General features: G+C 40.1%; 2 protein-coding genes across 39 annotated transcripts in view; both read right to left on the bottom strand.

The window, feature by feature from the left end:
* Window positions 1–13,992: 13,992 nt before the first annotated feature.
* CCDC89 (coiled-coil domain containing 89) lies at window positions 13,993–16,356 on the bottom strand. Its single transcript, XM_026518235.4, has one exon. It carries the CDS (start codon window positions 15,603–15,605, stop codon window positions 14,493–14,495), a length of 1,113 nt encoding a protein of 370 aa, XP_026374020.3. The 5' UTR covers window positions 15,606–16,356; the 3' UTR covers window positions 13,993–14,492.
* A 3,679-nt stretch (window positions 16,357–20,035) lies between these two features.
* SYTL2 (synaptotagmin like 2) overlaps window positions 20,036–25,817 on the bottom strand; it is a 121,454-nt gene continuing 115,672 nt past the window's right edge. For all 38 annotated transcript variants that reach the window (XM_048217382.2, XM_057316777.1, XM_057316776.1 and 35 more), the window contains 3 exons: window positions 23,888–23,987; window positions 21,972–22,177; window positions 20,036–21,110 (listed from right to left, as the gene is read on the bottom strand). In XM_048217382.2, the coding sequence (XP_048073339.2) occupies window positions 20,965–21,110; window positions 21,972–22,177; window positions 23,888–23,987 (452 nt within the window). In that variant the 3' untranslated portion in view covers window positions 20,036–20,964. The remainder of the gene's footprint in view (window positions 21,111–21,971; window positions 22,178–23,887; window positions 23,988–25,817) is intronic.

The following is a 25,817-nucleotide window of genomic DNA, read 5'->3' as shown; positions in this document are numbered from 1 at the left end:
TCTGGAATGGGAGTAATTTCAGATTTTCCAGTGATGTCATAGTCCGCAAGCGGCAAAAATAACAACAAATCCTGAATTAATTATTGAGAGACGGTCTACTCTCTCCGCCCTCGCTTCTGAAGCGCCCGTATTCAGGTTTGCACTTGAAGTGAAACCACTGTCTCTCAGAATTGATCTTTTAAATACCAAATTTATGAATAATCTTCAAGTTACCCTGCATTTCCCCGGAATTTTACGACTGGTGATCAGATACCGGTTGAAATTGCTCCTTTCCCCTTCCGTTTGTAATGCAAGATCTTTTCACTCAAACACAGAGTGCTGGGGGGGGGGAAGGTAAATAAGTTAAGTCATTCATACATAACTTAATTTTTCCAAGTTTTTATTACAATAATTTTATTTAAATGTCTAAGCCGTTTCTGTGTATTTTCTAAACAACAACAAAAACATGGTCTTGTCCTTGTCTGATACGATTGCAAACCCATTTTCTGTGTGTGTTCTGTAGTGGGCGTGATCGTGAGTATGCGTGGGTGCGCACATGCGTGCCAGTCTTTTTGTACTGCCGCTACCTCACGGTGTGTACTGCTGGTTGTGTTAACAGAGGACATTTCGTTGAGTGAATCGTGAATGTGACTTTTTCCTGTTTGTTTTATCTGGGGGGGGAGGAGAGGGCTCACGAAACTGACATGCTTTTTCTGAAAAGGACTATTGCCGGTTTCCAAATAGAATATTTTCTGGTTTTTCCTGAATGAGCCTGATTTTGTTGCTGTTTTTCATCTACCGGGGTAAAAAGAGTACCTTTAAAATCCCTGTAGTCAGGTTGACAGCCCTGTTGTGTTCTTTTCTCTGTTGTGTTGGCCGTCTTATGAACGTGCTTAGTTTTGATAACCACAGGTTGTTTTTTTTTTTTACATTTTATATTTTGTTTATACTGGTCAATGTTTCAGGGTCATATTTTTTTTGACATCGACTTTACTTGAAATCATAAAACAAATTCTAATTTGAAAAATAGATATTGAAACGGGCTACGTTATAGAGGCAAACTCTTCTTATAACTGTGGGGTTTCAACCAAATTTCTTACAAGTTCTTTAGAAATTTCAGAAGTTTCTTCCCCTTTAAGTCTTGTGACAATGCTGCGGTCTCTTCTCCATACAAAGAGATAATGAGAGATACATCTCTATCAGGTAGAGTATATAATTTCTTGAAATGGTTTTAACATAAGGTTTTATTGATTCATTTTAAAAATGCTATCTGAAACACATTTTCCTAATTTAACCACAATAGTATCTGTGGCAATTTCTAATGGCTTGCATAAGAAAATTGCCATTTGAGGGATACCTGGGCGTCTCAGTTGATTAAAGTTCTGCCTTCAGCTCAGGTGGTGATCCCAGGGTCCTGGGATCAAGTTCTGTGAGGGCTCCTTGCTCAGCAGGGAGCCTGCTTCTCCCTCTCCCTCTGCCCCTTCCCTGCTTGTGCTCACTCATTCTCTATCTCTCTCTGACAAATAAAATCTAAAAAAGAAAATTGCCATTTGAGATGAATATGTTAGGAAGTATAAATACAGAATATGAAATCTGAGATAACGATTCCCAAAATCAGGTGTATGAAATACTACTCAGGGAGTAATGAATATGTAAATTACCCAAAGATTGGTCCGTTGGTCTGTGTAACATTGGATGTCAAAATTCTAGCAATCCCCTCTAGTGATTCTAGTAATAGTTGGACCATAATAATAGGGTCTCTAAATTTAAACCCCATAGAAAATTAAAGTATCAGTCTCTTTCTCTAGAAGCTTTACTGCATAGGAAATTGCTTCACTGAAGTATTCTAATGTTTTTAATAACCACAGTTTTATATCTTTTATCTGTGTATAATAAAAAGATATATATCAACTTTAAAAATTTCCAAATATTTCACAGAATATGTGAAAGAATAGTACAGTATCCACACTAATTCAGCAATGCTACCTAATATCCAGACTCAACAATTCAACAATTAACATTTGCCATATATGCATTACCTTTTGTAAATGTTTGTAAAATATAATTTTTTTTGCTGAATCATCCCAAAGTTGCAGACAAGACACATCACCCCAACATACTTAAGTATATATCTCTAAGAATAAGAACATTCTCTTTCATAATCTTTACACTATTATCAGGTCTTGAGAAAATTAACAGTCATTTACTAATATCTATTATCCATGCCATACTCAAATTTCCTCAGCTTTCCTCAAAATAATCTTTTATAGTGGATACTTTCTTTTGAGCCAGGATCCAATCAAGGGTGACTTATTGCATTTGGCTATGTTTTTGTAGTTTTTTTTCCCCCATTTCTCAGTCTAAAATAGTCCCTTGTATTTTTTTTTTTTTAGCTTTTCTTAATATTGGCTTTTTGAAGACACAAGGGCAGTTGTCAAAAAATGCACCATATTCTGGATATGTCTGTTTGCTCTTGGTGTTATCTTGTTCCTCTAATCTCAAAAGGTATTTGAGATTTGAAGCAGTTCACAAGTTCATTAGAATACAATGAAACAAAAAAATTCAAATTTTTTAAAAGCAAGACGAGTGAAAATATAGATGAAACAGGAAGATAAGAAGGAGTTCCAAAAAGGGGGGAAAGTTTGTATTGGAATAGGATAGATATAAAATCTTACAGTTACTCAAGTTGAGCTAACAAGAGACTAAGCTTCCCTAGCAAATTGAAAGGAGAAACTTTGTTTGCTCATGAGTGAACTTTATATGAATCCCTTAGCCACTTTTCCAGTTCTTAGGTCTTAAGAAACTTCTCTTTGGGATACTGAATAAAGTAGCAGATAGCCTCAAGGAATGTTTATGGTTAGCTATGTTTCTTAGATAGAAAGCAAGTGCCAGGAAATTTGGACACTGATAGATCCCAAATATCCAGAACAGTACCTGCCACAGCTTAGGCTTCAATAAATATTTGTTGAATGAATAAATGAAGAAGGTCTCCAGTTTCAGCGGAAGGCATAACACAAAGCTCAACTAAAAGAAGACAATTCTGCAAGGGGCAAAAATAAATATGACCTATGGTATCTAGAAGAATAAAGAAAGAACCTTGCAGATAACGTCATACAATTTTCCAAGTTCAAAAAGAGCTGGAATTTTCATGGAAACTGCATTACATTTATTAAGTTTTTTTTCCAAGTTATCTTTATGCATTTTTTTTGCTACTGGGCTGGATTATTTCTTCCTTTGTATTTTCTAAATGGTTATTGTTGCTGCATAGGAAAGCTTTTGATGTTTTTTGTTAAATTTTTTGCTGACTATCCCACTGAACTTTCTTAAGTTTTTTTTATTTTCAGCTTATTCATTCAAATTTTCCTGGTAGACAGTTATGTCATCTTATTATATATAATGACAATTTTGCTTCCTCCTTTGCAATACGTTTTTCATTATTTTGACTACCAATGAAATACTTCCACCTTAATGTTAAATAATACTGTCCATAGCCAACTTCCTTGTCTTATTTCTGTCTTTAACAGGAATATCTCCAGTGTCTCGCTGTTAATTTCAGATGGGTATTTTTTATTAGGTTAAGCTCAGCTGCAGGAAAGAGAAACTAATCTGGCTATTTTAAGCAGAGAGGTTTGTAATACTGAAAATGTGTGCTTATAAAGTCATTGGGAGGACTGGAGGCGTGGGCACTAGGCTGGGTGATGAAGAATGCTTCTCAGTACAAAGTGGCCTAACAGGCCTCATTGGGACCTGCTGTCTTTGCCCCAGTTGGTAAAGTGATAAAATAGAAAACTGAGATTTGGCTGCAAGTGCACGGTTACTGCCCAAACTTTCAACCCCATGTATTAATAATCTTTTGCGGCTTAACAAGTTACCCCAAATCTAAAAGCAACAATAGATATTTGCTTATTGTTGTGGCTTAAACCCACAATAAACATTTATTATCTCTTGAAGTTTCTGTTGGTCAGAAATTTTCAAGTGCATTGGTTATACAGTCTGACTCTGGAATGTTCGTGGAATTCAATCAGATTTTGGCTGGGGTTGCAGTCATCTGTGGGCTTGACTGGGGCTGGAGATCCACCTCCCAGATGGCTGGAGGAAACTTCAGGTCCCCTTCCATGTAGGCCTAGCCATACGTTGTGTGAATGTCTACACTACACGGTGGCTGGCATCCCCCAGAATGAATGATTCAAGACACCAAAGAAGCAGCAGCAGTGTCTTTTATGACCTGGCCTCAGGAGTCACCTACGATTGCTTCTGTAGTACTCTATTGGTCACACAGTCAGACCTTACTGTGAAAGGGAGCTACACAAGGATTGAATACTAGGAGAAAAGAATCATTAGGTGCTATCTTGGGGGCTGGCCATATAGAAAACTATATCCCATAAAACTAGTGAATGAATATAGGGACGTTCTTGCAGAAAACCCTGTGTTTCCAAGAATATACTTGGCAGCAACAACAGCCAAAGCAGGGGGAAAGGGCTCCTGCCTCATCTGCATCTTCCAGATAGAACTGCAGAGGAGTCTAGCAAATATAGTTTACTCCTATGTTTCTTTTGTTTCAGCTTTTCCATTTTTGTAATGTGGGGAAAAGCACGTTTAAAGAGGGATTGAAATAGATGACAAGTACCAATCTATCAAGTCCTCTACGAAGACCATGACTTTGTGGTACTTCAGCACCAATACATTGGATTTTCTATAGCAGAGGATTAGAGCAGAGATGGTAGGGAACGCGGGTGAATCAGAGTTGGATAATAGCACTACAGAGGCCAAAATGCTCATTTTAATCTAGTTTGCCTATTTGCCCTGAAACTATAATCTGTAAAGAGCAGGAAGTAATACCATGAGAAGCTCTTACTGAGCGCAAATTGAAGACGCAGGAATTGACAGTGTTTGGACACTGTAGGATTATGTTTACAAGCACTGCATTTTTGCATGGATTATGTGCAATTCCCAGTGTGCTAGCTATATTTCCATTCCTTTGTCCTCCTCTCAAGAAAGCACTTCTGAATGCAAATGAATGAAAGTTACACTACTGTGGACTAATCTGGAATCAGATTTCTTTTATTTAAAAATGACCAAAATTTGTAATCAACTAAGATAGTAAGAAAGTGCTGGGATGTCGCCCAACTAATCAAGCCCCACAGTTGCTGCCACTGAAGTTGGGAATGACTGTTTTTGGGGGAAGGGACAGCAGTGTAGAAGTTTCAGGTTAGAGATTTGGAAAGGCAAAAACAGGGCTCTTCATGTGCTGATAGGAAAAACTCCACTTCTTATCTCTCACCCCAGGTATCCCAGAGCTGGAACTTGGCTGAGCTGCCCTAGTTTCCCATTGCCAATTCCAAATTATTTCTCTTCTTCCTTCCTTCAGAAACCTCAACGCTTTTTAATTTTTTTTAATATTGAAAATTTGCAATCATACACAAAAGTAAAGAACATACTAAATCCCTGTATACTCCTCATTCAGATTTAAGTAGTATCAAGATTTTGCCACACTTGTTTAATCTCCCTCCCTTTTTTTGCTCAAATATTTTAAGGTAAAAATTCTAGACATCATGTCATTTTATCCTTACATGTGTCACTATGCATTTTTAACTATAAGGTCATTTTTTCCTATGACCACAATGCCATGATTGCAACCAGTAACATTATTATGGATTTCTTGGTATCATTTGAACCCAGTCAATATTCAGTTGTTCCACAAATCTTTATCTACAGATGGCTTGATTGAATCAGGATCCAAACAATTCTATATATTTCATTTGCTTGGTATGTCTCTTAAATCTCTTTTCATCTAGAGCGGCATCTGCTCCACCCCTTTTCCCCAGTACCATTTGATTGAACAAACCAGGTTAGTTGTTTTTTTGAATGTCCCATATTCTAGATGTGTTTGTTTGGTTTCGTGTTGGTGCCATTTTACTTCTCCCATTAGTGGAGAAATTAGTTTCAGGCCTAGTTCGCTTCAGGTTCAATATTTATGGCCAGAATTCTTCCTAGAAGGCGTCTCTTTTCATGATGCATCCTATGACACATGAATGTTTAGTTTTCCTGTTTTTAGTGATAGTAAGAATGATGGATGTTTTCATATGCTGACACTCTAATCCCTCCTCCATTGTAAAATTCTACCTTAACCTTTCTCCTAATAGTTTTGTCTAATGATGATCAGTGCCTGAAGAAATTATTTCACTAGGGGTTACAAAATAATGCCTTTTAAATTCTTTTATTCCTTTAATTATCTGCAATTCTCTGAAAAACAACTTTATCTCATCACATATGGGCCATCTTGTCACCCTAAAATATAGGGAACAAAGTAAGATAAATGATCAATTAATTCCTTTTAATAGCCACTTTTCAGTTAGTGACCAATGAGCTTTGCATTTGTTGTTGTTTTCATTATTGCTATTGTGTGTCTTTTTTGGTATATCATAATGAAGTCACAGATTTTAAAATATTCAGTTTGTTTCACTCAATTGCAGTTATTTTTGTACTGATATTACTCATCTTTAGCCATTGGGAACCTCTCCAACTTGGCTCTCATGTCTTGTGAAGAGAACTGTGTTAGTATTTGACACAGTTTGCTTTCTGATACAACTAACCGTATTAGGTTCATTGTGTACATTTCTGACTCCAGATATGGAATTAGCCCTTTCTCCAAAGAGAGAAAGTTCGTTTTAATGGAAAATAGTTTTTGGAGGCCACAAACTGGGCCCGAGAGATGCTCATACCAGACTGTCACTGAATTTAGGCCTTTCATTTGACAGAGCTGGGACATATCTATTTCTTTTTTTAAAGAAAAACTATCCATAGATTTAGACTGATATTTTCGATTCAAATTTAACATCAAATGGGTTACTTTACTTTTTAATATCTTAATGTATACACTGAAAATTTTATCTCTAGCAACATGAACATAATTAGTTTTGCTTTAGCCTTTTTCTCTCTTATTCTCTCTCATACACATATCATATATATATCTCATATATATGATATAGTTTTAAAATGTAGTTTTAAGATAATGCCAATATTACATCTAACCATAAAACTAATAAATAAAATTTACTAAGATTTCATTGTGATTCTGTTTCTCCTCAGAATATTGTCCACTAAGGATATTCATTTAAAAAGCTGTTTTCTAGGGCACCTGGGTGGCTCAGTCAGTGAAGCATCTGCCTTCGGCTCAGGTCATGATCCCAGGGTCCTGGGATCGAGACCCACAGCAGGCTCCCTGCTCAGTGGGGAGTTTGCTTCTCCCTTTCCCTCTTCCTCTGTGCTCTCTCTCTCTCACACACACACACAATAAATAAAAATCTTAAAAGAAAAAGCTGTTTTCTAGATTTGGATCATTCTTTTCTCTCTATGGTTACACCAACGTGAAATTTTTGCCATCTTCTGGTCATAGCTCTAACTCACTGAAAGTTTTAGCTCTCTGGTTTCCTCTTCATCCAGTACGAGGTCCCCCAGTAAATGACAGGATTTGAATCCAGACAGTCTGATGCCAGGGCACTCCTTCACGCACTGCACTAATACCTTGGTAGTTTGCTGATCACAGACCTAGGTTTTCAAAGACTTAGTGGCAGGATTTGAGTGGGGATGGGGAGGGGGGAGGACTGAGCCTGATTATGAAGGCTCGGACTTCTGACAGGGATGGAGGTAAACACGGAAGTGAGTATAATGGGATTAATCCGGCCACAGGGTCTGTGGTAAGAGTCTACTGTGACTGCTTATTCTGCAGCCCTGGATTGTGTGGCTACTGGGAAAGGCCGTTTCTTATCAGGAGGAGGAGGTGCTCTGAAGGCTCTTCTTTTGGGCAATTCTTACACATTTAACAAGCTTTAGCTTAACTGCCACTTCTAGAAAACGCTGTCCCTAACCTCTTCTACATTATGTTGGCAAACTCTGCTATGCATTCCCTTGTCATCCTATCCTTCAGCATTTTCCTCACCCACTAGGAGACAAAATCAGGGGGGATAAGGGTAAGTACCTGGCCAATTAAAGACTCTCAATAAATATTTGTTAAATTAATGAGGTACATTAGATGAATAACTTGTTAAAATGGAAAGGTCAGAATGGCTTAGCCTACCCCACCTCTACCATCTTCTGTTTGTCTGTTAGGGCAAAACCAACACCAGCCTAAAAACTTAAATATATGAGAAAACAGGATTTCTAAGATATAAAATTCATGTCTCACAAAGACATATGAAAATCCATTCAAATCTTCAAATTCAAGAGAGAAATAGTGATCTTTAGGAGGCGTTCAGGGTAGAAAAAGAAATTGTCATTAGCCGTATGTTGTTGAACATTTGTGAAAGCAGCAGCTTTCAGCCGGATGGCCTGACCTAAATCTGTCAGACCATATTTGGCTCCATATAAAATATGTCTTGTCTACTTAATTCTTGGAGAAAGAAAAATCTGCAGGCTTTTTGAGTCATCTACACAGAAATAGAGCTTACTAGGAAGTTAAACAGTTACATGGAAGATTCTTTGTTTTTAATTGTATTGTCTTTTTGAGTAGGTAATACTTTCAGATGGCTCAAAAGTCAAATGATATAAAAATGGTATACACTGAGTTTCCTTCCCAGTCCTATCCCTCACCCCTCCATACCACTAATAACCACTTATATTGGTATTTATTATTTTCAATATTTATTTAAGCAGATGGGAGTAAATGTGTTTGCATTCTTATTCCCCTCTTCCCCTTATACAGAAGATAGTAAACTACAGGTATTATTCTGTACCCCCGTTTGCTTTTTCCCCTACATTTATCCTGGAGATATTTTCATATCCGTTTTTCTTTTCTTTCTTTTTTTTAACAATATATTTGCAATGTATTCCAAAGTATGAAGGGCCCACAGTTTATTTGACCAGTGCCTTACTAATGACATTTAAGCTGTTTCCAGTCTTTTGCTATTACAAACAATGCTGTGATGAACAATCTCAAACATGAAAGGGAAGGTTACTAGTACAAGTAAGAGTGGATTCGAGCATTCAATAGACACAGTCTGGCAAATAACTAAGACGAATACCTTTGTAGAACCGAGGAGTGAGGTGGTTGAGGCAGAGGGCACTATAGTCAGTTGAATGTGTAATGAATGACCAGGGAGGTCTCTCCGAGGGAAAAGTTTTCTTGGATTAGTTTTTTTCCAAGTGAGATAAACAGAAGGTTTAGAGAAAACAGCATCAGGTAGGGAGATTCATCTGGACAGCCTTAAGCCCTTCACTTTAATCAGATGTTTTTAATCTTTGGAAAATAACATCCAGCTTGCCCTTCAGGAGACGGGCAAAGGATTAGAAAAGCCCATTCTTGGCCACCTCCTCAAAATTCCAACATTTTTTAGGAGACCAAGATAAAAAAGACTCCCTGCCTGATAAGGATCTGTCAGTCTCAGTAGATGTGGAACAGCGGGCATTGTTGATGGCTATCCACCATCCATCCCCCTCTATCCACAGGTATCTGGGTCAACAAGGCCTGGATAGAGCAGCAAGCACCCAGACAGATACTCCTTCAAACACTGTTCTTTAAATAACTATTTAACTTGGGGTGCCTGGGTGGTTCAGTCAGTTGAACATCCAACCTTTTTTTTTTTTTTTAAAGATTTTATTTATTTATTTGACAGACAGCCAGTGAGAGAGGGAACACAAGCAGGGGGAGTAGGAGAGGAAGAAGCAGGCTCCCAGCAGAGGAGTCCGATGTGGGGCTCTATCCCAGAACTCCGGGATCACTCCCTGAGCCGAAGGCAGATGCTTAACGACTGAGCCACCCAGGCGCCCCTGAGGATCCAACTCTTGATCTCAGGGTCATGAGTTCAAGCCCCACGTTGGGCTCCATGCTGTGTGGAGCCTGCTTAATAAGTAAATAAATAAATAACTGTTTAACTTTACTATAGGGGAGTTGGGAAGACATAGATTTTCTATTAATACCTTACTAGAAACAAATTAACCTGAATGAATTTTCACTAACTGAAGCAGAGTCAGTATTTGTGAAAACATCAGCCCAGTCAGTTCACTTTTTCGGTAGCTCTCCTTCCTTTTCTAGCTCTCTTTCATGATGTTTTTGTTTGTTTTTTTGAACTAGACAAGTTCCTTAGAGGCACACTGAAGGGATTATAAAAACATAACACAAAAGATCACACTATCTACACAGCACTATTCACACATTATTTGTTTTTAGAATCTCTGTTCTGCTGACTTTCATTTTAGGGTTACTACTTGTTGATGTTGCAAAAAAAAATCACTAGGGTTAAAGGTCTGCCTTAGAAAGCAGTTTGGTTGTTTTTCAAATTTCCCCTCGAGGGCAGTAGTTTGGAGACGGCCACTTTATAGTTTTTAATTTGTTCTAGTGATAAGCATCATTTTATAGGTCTGCATACAACATAACTGAGCTGCTCATCCCCGAATGTGGCTGTGGGTCACAGATTAAAACAAGATAAGCACTGAGACAGTGGAATGCAAAGTGCTGTGGAGCACGGAGGGAAAAAAAACAATGCTTTTTTCTGTGGCTGGTTTGAAGGTATTTCGTATAGCGGGAGAGAGGATGGATTTTTGAGCCAGAAAACAGGCCCAGCCACATGATTTGCAGTGCCCAGCACAAAAGGAAAACGTGGAACTCATTGTCACACAATTTTAAGAATCTTGGGGCACCTGGGTGACTCTGTCGGTTAGGCATCCAACTCTTGATTTTGGCTCAGATCATGATCTCAGGGTCATGAGACTGAGCCCCAGGTCGGACTCTCACTGGGCATAGAGTCTGCTTAAGACTGTCTCCCTCTCCCTCTGTCCCTCCCCCACCCCCACTCTTAAAAAAAAAAAATCTCAAGACAGTGACATCAGAGCATTAAACCAAATGTGGGGTCTCTATGCAGGTGACACACCTATGAAGCTGGCCCTGCCAGAGGAGCTTGGGTTCAAACCTTCCTCCTGCCCACCCCCCCACCAAAGCCCCCTGGCTTTGGGCAAGTCACTGCCCTGAGCCTCACTTTTTTCATCTGTAAAACAGGGATAAATAAACCTCTCTCGAAGAGCTGGTATGTGGCTGAAATGAAAAGCACTCAACACATGATAGGTTCACATTCCTCTTACTTTCTTATTCTGTATTGTGGGCTCTGATGTGAAATATTGGGGTTTGGGAATGAACGGTCAAAAAAGGATTCTTGAGATGTCTGGTGCAAAATAGGTGGTTTTATCAAAGCACAGGAACAGGACCGTGGGCGAAAAGCTGCACTGAAATGTTGAGAAGAGACTGATTATATACTTGTAAATTGGGAGTGTGTTAGAGATAGCTTATGTCTCTAAGGAATTTGGAAGCAAGGCTTCCAGGACCTTGAGGGGCTAGCTGCTGTTAGGATAATGTCATTCACTACTGTCTAGTAAAACCTCAATCATGAGATCCTTCAGATGTTTATTAGTGGACCATATGTTTGGAGGATGATTGCTAACATGTATCTTGGAAGGGGGGGGTAGATACAGAGGTTTCCAAACGGATTTTTATATGTTAAAGAAGACTTACAGGATCCTGGAGGTTGGGCTAATGTCAAGCTAAGGTTAACTTTTGCCTCTAGCAAGGTATTGAGGCAGTTGGGTTCCTGGAAGAAAGTCACTCTGCCTGTCCCAAGTACTTGTCAATGGGCTGTAAGTTGTAAGGAAGTTTAGTTTTTCCTACATTTCTTTTACCTTTGTTCGCTACATCAGTCTCTTCCATCAATTCCGTAGGCATCTATCTTTGACCTTCTCTTCTCTTTACCCACTATCCTTTTAATCTTTCAAAGGGGTATTAGAGTGAACATTACAAAATAGTATCGAATCATTTATGACCCACAAAGTAGCAATTTCATATCGTACAACCTAATACAAAAGCCTTAGCATGACTGAACAGCACTGTCCTCAGACCCTGTCACCTGAGACCCTTCCTTTGTGCCCATGTTTTAGGGGACACATCCCCCATCCCATCTTACCCACCCCCGCACTCTTCCTAGACGCACCCTTCCCCATCTAAAGAGGAATACCATGGGCTAAGTCCTCTACTAGACCACACTTCATACCAGGACGCCAGGATTCCCTGCCCAAACTGCCCTCAGCCTGGTTCTAAGACCCACCTTGCCTCTGCCCAGGAGCTGCCTCCTCCACAGAAGTTGGGCATAAAACCTGGGCGAACTACACCACCTCCCCACGGCCTGTGGGGCCCAGTGGGTGGAGCTTGGGCAGGCAGAAAGGGTTGGGAGCCCTGGTGGGAGAAAGGAAGGAAAGCTGGCACGCATGCACCCGGCCCCATGCAAGGCCGCCCAAACCTGGCTGGGAAAAGGAGCGCTGATCTGTGGCTGCGTTTGTACGCTTGCCCCTCTCCTCCCTTTTTACTCTCCATAATAAGGGGTCTTCCTAGCTTTTGAGGCTCCCTGTGTTCTGTCCATAACTTAATCTTCCCGTCTTATTTGTAGATATGCTTCTCCAAGCCTCCTCCCAACTACTTATTATGTCTCCAAATACCCTGTACGTTTTTTTAAAACTCCATGACTTTACACATGACGCTGTCTCAGATCTTTCTCCCTTTTCTACATGGATGAAATTCTAGTTATTTAAGAACCAGCTTACATATCAACTCCTGTGTTAGTCATCCCTGCCGATCAATCCTCTTTACTTTCCTGACCTTTACCCCAGGCAGTTAGCTGCTGTGCGTGTGTGTGTGTCTGTGTTTTACCTACTATGATCTCATAACACCCTCAGAAAAACACATCACATTGTATGTAATTGCTTTTTTTGCTCCTAGACTAGACTGTGTGGGAGCTCTGCCAGGGTAGAAAAGATGCTTCTTCACACTTATTCTTAGTGCCTAACCCCTGAGCTTGGCACTCAGTAGTCAAGGAATCTTTCAGTGGGGTGTTGTCATCAAAAATCCCAGCACCCCTAGTGATTAAATGGCTTTGGACAAATTGCTGAATCCCAGTTTCCTCTTCCTTGCTATATAAATAAACATAATTACCTTCTCAAGCGGCCCTATGGATTAAATAAATAAAACAAGCCATCCACAGTGCTTCAGCACAATAATAGTATGAGCTCAATAAGGGATAACCATAATAAAATTAGCTCCTATATTCTGATTCTTGAATGTGTAAGAGGAAGTACATCGTCCTTTCAAGCCAACAACATGGTTTCTTGGAATTTGTATGTAATACCACAGTCTTAATAGGACTGTGAGAAAATAGGTTTAAAAAACTGCCTGAGGTAAAGTAACACTCAAAAACTGTTTATTAAAAAGATACCAAGGAAAGTTAACACATCTAAATTATTAGCTAACTCTTGGGACCCTTGGCACTGAATGGGTAAGGAAAAGACTATATTACAATCTATTTTGAGAGATATTTATAATAATGCTTATATATTGACTAAAACTAGGGAAATAGGGAAGCATAAAATATATTTTTTATAACTGCCTCTTTAAGAACTTTCTGTAAATAGATGTAATAACTATTATGTTTTTATATATCTACATATTTAGGTATTCCTACAAACATGCTGTAAGTATACATATGTATTTCATTTAGGTGTTTTCTTAAAAAAGGAAAAAGTTAAAAAAATAAATAAAAAAAGGAAAAGGTAATTGCAAGGAAATACTGTTAAAAGAAACAAAATCATCACTATGCATTGCTTTATGTATCATACCTGGTCTGCTCTGACTTGTTACCGTAAACTGGGGCCTTTTGTCTATTAGCTTAATATGCAATTTTAATGAAACTACAGATACTTGCATCCTTGCACCTATAAATCCTGTTTTTACTAAGGAGAATTTTGCAAGAAAATGGAATGTGATCTAAGCTTGCAGGAAAAATTAAAACTGGTTGATTTCACTTACTTGAATCTTACTGCTCCTATAGAATGACTGTAATACAGTTTGCCTACTCTGGTAAAGAACTCAATGATTTCAATCTTTGTTTTCCAAGCCAGTGCAAGTAAAATAAAATCAAAGGCTACTACTGCTATAAAGCAGGTGAAGCAAGCAATTGTTTGTCAGTTGCAAAATCAGACACTTTCTTCTGCAAGTTCTCTATGCTATTATTATGCTATTAACTGTTACAGTTTCTATCTTCAACTAAGGGAGACCACAGACCTACCTATCTACAAGGGGGAAATATGCAAAACTGTTTTCACAATAGTATATCTCCTTGCACTTTTAAGATTCACCTAAGCCCATAGGAGCTGCTATTTTAAAGTCTCAGGATATTTGAGGATATCTGGCGTTGAGAATGAAAAAGTTATGAGGAAGACGGAGATAATGATAGCAAACGTAGGAGGATTTCAAAGGCACAGAAAGGAATCTCGTAAATCACGTGTATTTTAGGTGGTAGGACCGAAAATTAGTGCTAGCCTTACAACAGTAACAACCACAACATCACAGTAAAGCAGCTTTTCTTTGAGTTGCCTTTCATGCTTAAAAGTATAATAAATGGAAAACCAACTTTACTCTTGTCATAATGCTAAGGCACAAATATTTAAATTCTAAATTAGAGGAAAGAGGAAACAAAAGCTTCCTATGGGAAGAGATGGCGGAGTTTGGCGTTGAGTTCTCTCTCCTTGCTTAAAAGATCCAGGCTGTGCTTTTTGAAGGCTTCAGACTGCAGCCTGAGTTCATCATAGGCCTTCTGGATCCCATTCACCCTGCGCTGAAGTTCCCGCACTCTCAAGTTACTGTCCACGGCCACGGCCTCTTGTTCAAACCTCTCCAGTGCGTGCCTCCTGGCCACATCTGCTGTCTCCAGCTTCTCCTCAAGCTGGCGAATCTCCGCTTGCTTGCTCTGAAGCACCCTGCCCCTCTCCATGGACAGCTGCAACAGCTCGTCTTTCTCACGAGTGACTGTCTGCAGCCTGGCCTGCAGCTCTTGGTTCAGGCTGCCATGCGCCCGCTCGGCCTTGGCCATCTGCTCCATGGCCTGCCGGTGCTGCTGCTTAAGGCTCTGCAGCTGGCTGCGCAGCTGCTCCGTCTCCTGGGTGTGGGCGCAGGCCTGCTGGCTCTGCAGCTCCAGCAGCTCCTTCTCTCTGGCCTGAGCCTGGCAGGCCTCCTGAGCACACCTCTGTTTCAGAGTCTCCAGCTCCTTGGACAGGGCCTCGCTGCGGGCGGTGAGCTGCAACACTTTGGCCTCCTGGTCCTTCAGAGCCTGGCTGAAGAGGTTGCTGTTCTCCAGCCTCAGCTTCTCATTCTCCTCCCTGAGCTTCACGTTCTGGCTCTTGTGCTCGTCCTTGAAGCGGATCATCAACTCGTGGTTGGCTGCCAGGGTCATAAAGCGTTCCTCCAGCTTCTGGGCATGCTTGCTCTTGGCCTTCAGCTTCTCTGCCTCCAGCAGCCTCTTCTCCTCCAGCTCTGTGTTGAGCAGCTCCAGGATCTGGCAGCGCTCCAGGGCCTCGTCTGACCTCCGCTTCAGGATGCAGATGAGCTGGGACTGCTCTTGGATGCGGGAGCAAAGCATCGCCTTCTCGCTCTTCTCCTCCTCCGACAGTCCCCGGAGGTTTGCCAAGGCCTCCTTCAGACCATCCAGTTCCTTAAACTCCATCTCCTCTTCCTGCTTTTCTAGTTTTTTGTTTTGCTTATCTAAGGGCTCTTCAGAGGGTGGAGGGTCCATCCTGAGAGGCTTCTCTTCCTGAGGCATAGGCGCTGCTCTGCTCCACCATCGGCTAACTGCAGTCTTTCCCCCTCAGATTCAAAAGCCTCAGAGCGTTGCTAGGGACTCCCAGCACTCTCCAGCAGTTGCTTTTTCCAGTAAGGAGCGCCGTGATTGGTAGACAGGTCTTCAGAATGCTGTGAAGTAACAGGGAGATGTGGGGGAGTCCAGAACCAATCTGGTCGGGTTATGCTTGCCTTTCTAACAAATCATAGCTCTCAGCTCCCAGCTCCCAGCCCGGTGTTGGGTCTGTACTGTACCGAGAGGAGATGCCGACCCCATTGGATTTCCAGCCAGCATCCGGGGAAGAAAACCGACTCTACCTAATTTCTGGGAGGAGTAAACAAATCAAGCTGCCAGTGACATATTCCTCCTCCCTCTCCCCACTTCAGTTGTCACGAGAATGAATTACTGTCAGTGGAAACAGGTTTGCGCCTTAAAAATTTGCAACCTGTAAGAACAAAATAGCAGCGCTACCGTGGGAGTCAGGATCCTAAGTACCTGTGAGCTGTACCTGTAGTGTTTAACACAGTTCAGTAAAAGAGGAAACCCCAATGAAATTTCTTTCATTTCCCTTATCATTGTCCTCGAATACCTCTTATTGGATATTCAGCATTCCCTGTTTTTACCCATTAGCAAAATAAGGTTACGGAAAGAAGCTTAATGAGCAATACAGATGTGATAAACATTACAGCCGAAAAAAGATCCCAATGAGGCTTACCATCATATACCAAAGTCAATTCCGGGTGAATTAAACAGTTAAATGTCACAAGTAAAATAAAATCGAAGTATTAAAAATGGAAAATAGAAGAAAATAAAGGTAAGTATAAAAACTCTGGGTCAGAAAGGACTTTCTTAGCTTAAACATTGTGTAAAAGATGATTAAGGAAAAGGTTAATTTGACTTCGCTGAACATCTCAAGTTATTTATAATTTTTTAAGTTGTGAGCTCTGAGGTCTCTCCAGCCTCTTGTTCCTCAGGACCTGACATTTTACACCCTAGTCCAACCCAGCTATTGAAGTTCCCTAACCGACCAGCTCTCTGGCCTCATTTGTAGGTGTTCTCTCTGCCTGGAATGCCTTTTCCCACCTTGTCCCTTGTTGCTCCACTAGTTTACTCAGCATCAATACTCAGTTCAGAATCGTCTCCTCTGGAAAGCCTTTCCTGGCCCCTACATGAGAACTGAGCACTCAGCTCTCTTAGTGCTTCCTCTGTAGACTGCTCACACTTCTCATGGGAACTGTGAAAGCCTTACTGCTTTTACACTCATTGCTCACCTGCCTGCCTCCCCGTATTAAACCCTGAGATCATTAAGGGCAGGGACTGCGTCTGTGGCATCCTTGATACTTCACCAGTGCCAGGCAGTTGGGGGAGGCTTATAGATAAACGTGTGTTGAATGGATGTTGAAGGCAAATTTCAAACTGGGAAAAATATCCACCATAAAAATAACAAACGATAGATTTACACTTTTGAAGAAAGCCTGAACAAATCAATAAAGCATTAACATCTTAGAAGAGAAATGAACAATTAAGCTCACAGATGAGGTGATAAAAATGGCCAAATATTGAACCCTATCAGTGATCCAATAAATTTAAGTTAAAGTTAGATTTCATTTCATCTATCAATTTAGAAAAAAATTTTCCCCTATTTTAAGGCTACCCAGGACTGGCAAGGGTACAGTGAAATAGGTACTCTCTCATACTCTTGGTGAAAGTGAGTTGACAGTAGGTGTTGAGGACCTGAAACATTTTGAACTAATGATCGCCCTTCTGCGGAGAGTTTTGCTTAGGAAATAATCCAAAAGAAGAAGTTTTGCTCAAAGCTTTTCAAGGCAGTGCGGTTTCTAACAACTAAAATCCGGAAACCTAAATGTCCAAAAAAGAGAAAATGTTAAGAAATTATATTTTCTTAAAATATTATGCAGCCATTAAACATTATCGTGTTTATAAGTAACTTAATGGGAGGGAAATTTTTATGCTAGAAAGATAACTGAAAAAAAGATTAAAAAAATTAAAATTCAGAGTGATCTTAAATGCTGGGAAAATTGAAGCACAGAGTGAAGAATTGACTATTCCTGCAATCACTGTTTCTGATGTTCAGACTTACTATCTGGTCATGATGAGTAGGGAAAAGCCTGGGTGTCTTTATAGATGTTGGATGGATTTTCGAATGCTTCAAATTTCACTGGAAGCAAAACAGATCAGAAAGAAGTTTCAGATTTTCACTTTGGCCTCAAAGATCAGGGTCTCCTGTCTATAAAAGGAAAGCAATGTTGGAAGACTGGAGAAATTTTCTGAACTGAAATTTTAGTAACTACTGAAATTAGAGGATACTGAGATTTTATGAAAGTGGATTCCAAAGACTTCAAAAATGTGAGCTAAACTTACTTGTATTTTCCCCTCATTTTTCTTCTTTTCCTTAAATTTCAAGTTCCTATGCTGAAATGGAACTTGCAACGCTGAGACAAGTGACTAGAAAATTAGAACAGTCTTCTTCATTTAAATAAAAGCGTCCCACATATATTGAATGTATTATTTGCTGATGACCACATATGGTTGTCTGATGTAGTAAAGTGAATCCACAGAATATATTTCCCAAGAAAAGAAAAAGATGACAGGAAAAACACTGAAAGTGTTAACAGCAGTTGTTTCTTGAGGGATGAGCTTCAGAATGCTTTCCCCTCTCTCCACCTTTCTATGTCCCTTGTGCAAAATGGATGCTCAATGATATTTGTGGAATAAATAGATTTTCTACATCAAAAAATGTTACATGTACATGTTAAAATTATTTTAACTAACAAAGTCCATAGATTACTTGTCAAGTCTAAGAATCTCACAAGACCCTAATCTCACAAGACCCTAATCAATATTCATTGATTTACACAACAAACAGTTACTATGTGCAACGGAGTGCAAGATGCTAAGTAAACAAATAAATTAGATACCATCTGTCTTCGCAAAGAATTTGCAGTTTAGTAATAATCACTTTGGAATCCTCTCCGCATGGTTGTTCTCCTTGTTTTACCATTTTCTCCCCACCTACTTTTTTTTTAAATTTTTTTTATATTATGTTAGTTACTATACATTACATCCCTAGTTTTTGATGTAAAGTTTCATGATTCATTAGTTGCGTATAACACCCAGTGTACCATGCAGTACGTGCCCTCCTTACTACCCATCACCAGCCTATCCCATTCCCCCATCCCCCTCCCCTCTGAAGCCTACTTTTGAACCTGAATGTATCCAGTGTATTTCCTCCCCAGAAGTCCAAGGCATAAGACTGGGCCAATGTTCTCCCTAGTGATGACCACAGTCCCCTCCACTTGACTTCGTTGAGTCTTTTGATGTCTCTTTTTTTGAAGCTACTTTTTACAGAGTTCTTCTGTACAACAGTACTAGACATTTCTACATCTTCTCTCATTTAACTCTAATGATATTCTTGAAAGGTAGGCCTTATTATCTACATTTTACACTTTACAGGGAACAAAGAAACGAAGGCACAGAGGGGTTAAGCAAGTTACCCCATGCCACCCAGAGAGTGGTAGAGCCAGAATTCAAGCCCAAATCATTTTGATACCAAAGGTGGTTCTTTTGTTCACTCTGGTGTTTTGAACTTCAGGGATCTGAGAATAGGAGGAGGCAGGCAGTCCCAGGGAGAGACACTAGACCCAGCCTCATTGTTTCAGAGCTGGCTGGATATTGGAAGGTGGCTGAGCAGGTAACTGAAAGAAGGGCTGAGAAAGGAGCTGGTACCTTGAAGTGCAGGAGCTGGAAAGGATTTGCACTTCTGCTACTATTCCTGGCCCACCTGGGAGGTGTGCCTCCACTCAGCTCACCTGGCTCCTCCCCTGTGGTCAGAGCAGAATTCGGACCTAGAGCTGGACTACACATCTCCCTAAAAGACCGTGAGAGACAATGGGAAGGGCATGTTCTAGCTTAGCCACTAGCAAATGGGTAGAAGATTCTAATATCTTTAGAGGAGGCAAGCACTCTAGTCATTTTCAGTGACATTTGCTAGACACCCGTTGTAAGGTCTCACAACCTGACCACCCAGGCTCCCCCTAAACCTACATTAAAATCAGTGCTTATTTTGAGAAAGGCAAGCAAGTTGGGTCCTAAGGAGGAGTAATTCTTTATATATTAAAATGACCCCAAAAATGTCTCCATGGAAAACTTTCCAAAAATAAATGTTAACTTACCTTCAACGCTTTTCAACTACTTTTTTAAAATAAAAGTTCCACTTTCAATAACATACTCAGAGCTTCTCACTTAGAGGAAATGATGTCCAGAGTTGCAGTAAAGATTCAAGAAATATTAGCTCAGCAGTTCTTTAGCCTTGCTAGGGAATTTAAATTTTAGGATCCCTAACATAAAGTATTTCACTCAAAATAAGAAGTCAGATTAACTTGACAACATGACTAAATCATACAATAATTTACTCTAAGAGTTTTTACAAAATACTTTATGAAAATTATACATACATAAGAAGTACAGTTTACATTCTAACTAAAACTTCATTGCAAAGCATGTCTGTGACCACTCTCATGCCAATTTCATATAGTGGAGTTATAGGAAAAACAGAATCTTGTATATGCAAGGTTTTTGTTTTTGTTTTTTTACACAGTCTATTACAAAATACAGACTTGAGATCTTAGGAGAAAATAAAGCTGAAAGCTGAATTCCACCTATGAGCCAGTGGGTGGCACCAAAGCACATCTGAGACTTGGACACTAGGCAAGGGGGAAGCACTTTCAGGGGCAGAAATGCGTGCAGTAGATGTGGTTTCAAGGCCCTAACCTGGAATTCCATATTTTAATAGGGATTACAGAGTAAATAGTTTTCTTATGGTCAAATTCTTTATTATCACTGATATTCTGCCTCCCCCCCCTTTTAAGAGTATTTTTCTGTCCCTCTTTTCCAAAAACTACGTGTTTTCAGTTCCTGCGATGATTTTCATCCACTGAGTAGCAGGCCCTCCTAACTGTAGCATGACATGTGGTGCAAAACACAGGACGGCAAACTAGAGTATTTTGCTGGTGAAAAGCACCCAACATTTAATATTTTTTGACGGCTTTTTCTTTGAAGCAGAAGCAACCGTTTGATTTTTCTAGCTTTCTCAAATATCTTCTTTAATGTTGAAGCCACAAATAAGTTACACATTTTGTTATTACTTAAATCTCTTGGGGCTTATAACCAAAGAAGCATAAGCAGGTTGACTTTAACATGCTGTGTAGCATCCGTTAGTGGCAAGAGGCAGCGGGTGAGAATCCGTCCACATAGTCAGATTTTCAAGATCAGATTCCACCTGTTGAGTAGTTTTCAGTGGAAGAGCCAGTTGACTTTGGGTTCATTTTGAAATTTTGGCAATCAACAGCATTCTGAGAGGTAGGGTTGCTTCAATCCAAGTGTTGGGGGAATTTACCATTTTTTCCCAGAGAGCAACTTCCTCTGAAGTAGAGTCCATCCAATCCACTTCAGTACCATAGCTTTTACCTGCAAAAGAAAAAAAAAGAAGCTTTGCAGTTAGAAAGGAATAGTTCATTGGGGGAGGGGGGATCATCCCCTAATTATAATCATCAATGGAAGACAGCAAGGGATAGTTTCAATATCACCAGGAGGGCCTATCTGGGGCTCATTATAAGAAAGAACTGTTTAATCACCTGGAATGTCCAATAACGGGGCACTCCATAATTGGGACTATTCCCTCTACTCACAGAGTAATGATTTCTCGTCGTGTTCATAGAAAAGCTAGCTGACAATCTGTCAGGGACATAGTGGGGTAGTAGGGATAGCGCCCGGCATGGGTTGGAAGTGACACCAGAGGATCTCTAAGGAAGTGTAGTTTGGGGTTTAGTGTCTAACAGACTCAAATTTGAATCTTGGCTCTAATACTTATTAGCTCTGTTACTTCGTTTCTTGGAACGTCAGTTCCTCTGGGGATAAGATTAGTAATTACTCATAGGATTTCTGTGAGGATTAAGTGAAATAATATAAATAAAGCACTCAGGAGACTGACTAGTGCTCCATAAATACTATTTACTATGATTATTTAAAGCACAGTTTTAGTCGTGTAAAGACATAAATGTTTTTTTCAGGGAAGAGTAGTGATGAAGACTTTTCTGTACCTCCCACACACAGTAACTTAAGCTCTGTGTGGACAGACACTACATCCTGTTAATCTTCATATCTAGAGCCCTTGGCATACAGCCTGACATTCCTTCACTCATTCATTTCATTACACTTAACAGAAATAGAATAACTGTTTTCATTAGGAAGAAGCAAAACAACAAACAAACCTCTACTGTCCCCAGAAGCACTTGCTCATAGAGGAATTAAAAACATAACAAACATTACCTGTTCCAAAGCCAATCCGAAGACCTCCCAAAAACTGGTTGGTTAATTTGTAATGGTCCCAGACAGTAAGCTCTACACAGGCTTCTGTCAGATCTTCAGGCCTGAACCCGTCATACACCATGGTGTGGTTGAAGACAGGATTGGTGGTTTTCCCTACAGCTCTGGTTTTTTGACGACTTTTCCTACTTGTATCTGGAAGGATGATACTACAAAAGGAATCATTATTATGAAAGCATTTTAATAAGATGGTGAACACTTACGCTTTCAGTGCACGTCAACACAGCTACTGAAGATTGGCAGAAAGAAATGGAAGAAAAAAGAACGTAGAGAGGCAGCGGTGGTGGTGGTGGTGGTGGTGGTGGTGGTGGTGGTGGTGGTGATGGTGATGGTGATGATGGGGGCAATAATGATGGTTGTGATAGTGGTGGTGGCAGTGATAATGGTGAAATGTTAGTGGTGGTAGCGGTGGTGGTGGTGGTGGTGGTGGCAGCCATGATGGTGATGATGGTGATGGTGATGGTGGTAATGGTGGTGGTGGTGGTGGTGGTGGTGGTGGTAATGGCAGTGGCAGTGGTGGTGGTAGTGGTACTGATGGCGGTGGTGGTGATAATTGTGGTGACACTGGTGATGGTGGTGGCAATGGTGGTAGTGACAGTGGCGGTGGTAGTGATAATGGTGAAGTGGTAGTGGTGGTGGTGATGGTGGCAGTGATGGCAGCCATGATGGTGGTGGTGGCAGCGATGACAGTGGTGGTAATGGTGGTGGTGATGGTGGTAGTGATGATGGTGGTAATGGTGGTGGTGATAATGGCGGTTGTGGTGGTAATGGCAGCATCCTGCTGGAGAGACTCTGCATTACAGTGAGCAGATTTGCTTTGAATCCTGACTCTGTTACTTATTGGTTATGTATTGTAGCGGAAGTCATGTAATCTCTCAGATACTTGCTTCTTCATCTTTAAAATGAGAATGGTGATGCCTATTTCATAAGGTTAATATTAGAATTACATATGAAGCAAACAACTTAGTTTAGTGCTTTCATTTAGTAAATGCTTACTGTGGTAGAAATTGCTTGAGGATTCCTTTAAGATTTGGAAGCATTCCTGATTATCTGTTTTCTGTTCTTAACCTACCACACCTCTTATAAACACAAGAAGGTCTGAGAGTTGTCTCAGAATGAGAGACTGACCTGAGCTGAAAAATCTTACCAGCTGATATCTCTATGAATAATATGTATAGGGAAAATCACAGATAATGGCATAAAAACTTAAACAGCTATAACTGGTCTTCTGGAAGAATCTATGTAGATAAAATTAGTCAGGGGGAGCTAAGAGAGTACACACTAATCTCTGTTTAGTTACTACTGACTAGATGCTAGGCATTTATATGTATAACAGAGAAAAAAGTTTGCCACTTAAAAACTCAAATTGTCTTAAGCTCCTATGACAAACTATTAGTAAGGGTCTGTTTAGCAAGTCATTTTCTACATATTTTCAGGATGAGGCAAAAGACCTTTTGCAAATAGTTCACAAAGGTGGGACAAGGGACAGGAGGAAGAATTCTCCCTGCGCCACAAAAGAATCAAGGGGCATGGCATCCTACCATTAGAAATTTGATGAGTTTTTTTTATACTGAATATTACCCTCACCAGCAGATGTATCTCCTAGAAGGCATTCCATATCTGAGTTCATGGTCCGTGGTTTCATTTGTATGTATGCCCTCTTCATGGTTTTAAAACTAAACAAAACCTTTGAGGTTCAATGTCATAGAGCCCTCTAGTTCATGTCGCCATTGTTCCAAGTTATGTCATTTAAACCATGAATTATGAGTTTCAGCATCACAGATATTGAGACCTGAAAACAACCAGCAAAGGCCAGGCTTTGGTACAACTGAGAGAAGCGGAGTTATCAATGCTATTACCATTTAACAAAAGAATTTAGATGGCTGCCCCTTAGCTGTGGTAGATCAAGACATTCCTTCACCCAGATGTGCACTTCTCCCGTTGTAGGAAGCTTTTTACCTGTAATTGGAAAAGGACAGAAAATGAAATTTCACTGCCATTCCTCTCTTGGCAATACGACATCCAAAGATGCCAACCTAAAAATGGTCTGGCACAGTGATACTAGCTAGGGCTTGAGGATATGATCCTAATTGGTTAAATCCATACATTCCTAACTAAATCTTCCAGTCTTGCTGCACTGAGCTCAGAGAGTTCTATGAAAATAATTCATATTGGGGCACTCGTGTGCCTCAGTTGGTTAAGCATCTGCCTTTGGCTTAGGTCATGATCCCCGGGTCCTAGGCTCGAGCCCCACATCGGGCTCCCTGCTCAGAGAGCCTGCTTCTCCCTCTCCCACTCCCCTTCTTGTGGTCTCTCTCTCTGTTAAATAAATAAAATCTTAAAAAAAAAAAAGAATGGTAAAAACCCAAAGGAAGTGAATTGAGAGATGGAGAGAGAGGGAGAGAGAAAGGAAATAGGTTTGGGGATATAATTTGAACTCCTGTATCACACAGTACTTAAAGCCAGCCCCGGGATGCCTGGGTGGCTCACTCAACTGAACATCTGACTCTTGATTTTGTCTTAGGTCATGATCTCAGAGTCATGGCACTGGGCTCTGTGCTCAGCGTGGAGTCTGCTTGAGATTCTCTCTCTCCCTGCACCTCTGGCCCTCCCCCTGCTCATGTTGACTTGCTCTCTTAATTAATTAGTTCTTTCAAAAAATTTTTTTAAAAATTAAAAAAAATAATTCATATCGATTCCAAGTACAGAGTGCTATATCATTTTTTTCTAGTTTTGGCTTATTTCAAGACAAGTTAAAGAAATCAGGTATGTAAATCATCCATGTATAGTTACATTCAAAACACCTCAATGAGATGCATATTCCTTTCAAATATTAATACTAATATCAATTGCTGTTAATGGGAGGCAATTGAAACATACTGAGTATAAAGTAATCAGAATAGGTACTGGCTAAGAGTATAACCACTCTTCTTGTTAAATTTGGTTACATACTTTATGGGAATATTGTATACATACACATAGTAACTAATGTTAAGGACAGGGAATTACTGAGAAGTTGGCCTAGTCTTCCGGTGTTGGTTAGACTGGGTACACATGGACAAAGGGCCACTACCATATTTTTCTGAATAGGTTAACCCAGTTAACCAAGCAGAATTTAATGAGCATCTATGATGTGCTCAGGCCTATGCTAGGAATGTCATTGGATATACAAGGAATAAAAGACATCTATGTCCTTGGAAAATGTTTACACTTAAGCCAAAAAGAATAATTCATATAAAAAATATAAAAACGTAATACAGAATGAAATGCCAAGCTATTAGTGCAATGTTCTAGATGATGATGCGATCAGTGAGGGTGAAAGAAATAGCCAGGAAAAGCTTTATGGAAAAGATGGGACTTCTTCTCAACCTATCCAAAGACTTGGTGAAGAGGCAGACATTCCAGGGTAGAGAAACTACATGAGCAAGAAGTCAGACAAGGTGGAGCCCATCACAACACATGGTCCCTTTTGCCCCCACCACCAAGAAATGATAGTGGAGGAAAAGAGATTGGCAGAATTTCTATGCATGTGGACCATAAATGATAGGATACAAATTATATATATTAAGAAAATCTGCCTTTTAGGAAGATCTAGAAGTAACAACAAGGTGGTTTGGCAACCATAGGGGCCTAAAGATATGTTTTGCTTGTCCTCCAATTCCTTTTTTTTTTTTTAAACTGAATTAGAATGCCTTTCTCCAGTTCAATCACTGCCCTTACCATCCACTATTTCTTTCATCCCACAAGTTTCACTGCCTGGTTACTGAGAGCATTTGAGTTGCAACCTCT

The sequence above is a fragment of the Ursus arctos genome, unplaced genomic scaffold, assembly GCF_023065955.2.
Source record: "Ursus arctos isolate Adak ecotype North America unplaced genomic scaffold, UrsArc2.0 scaffold_22, whole genome shotgun sequence".
In the NCBI taxonomy this organism is placed as follows: Eukaryota; Metazoa; Chordata; class Mammalia; order Carnivora; family Ursidae; genus Ursus; species Ursus arctos.
The sequence above is the reverse complement of the archived record's forward strand: the minus strand, read 5'-3'. Positions and strand labels throughout refer to the sequence as shown.

Excerpts from the sequence above, each read along its gene's own strand:
- CCDC89 (XM_026518235.4), bottom strand. The coding sequence starts at position 15,605 with ATGCCTCAGGAAGAGAAGCCTCTCAGGATGGACCCTCCACCCTCTGAA.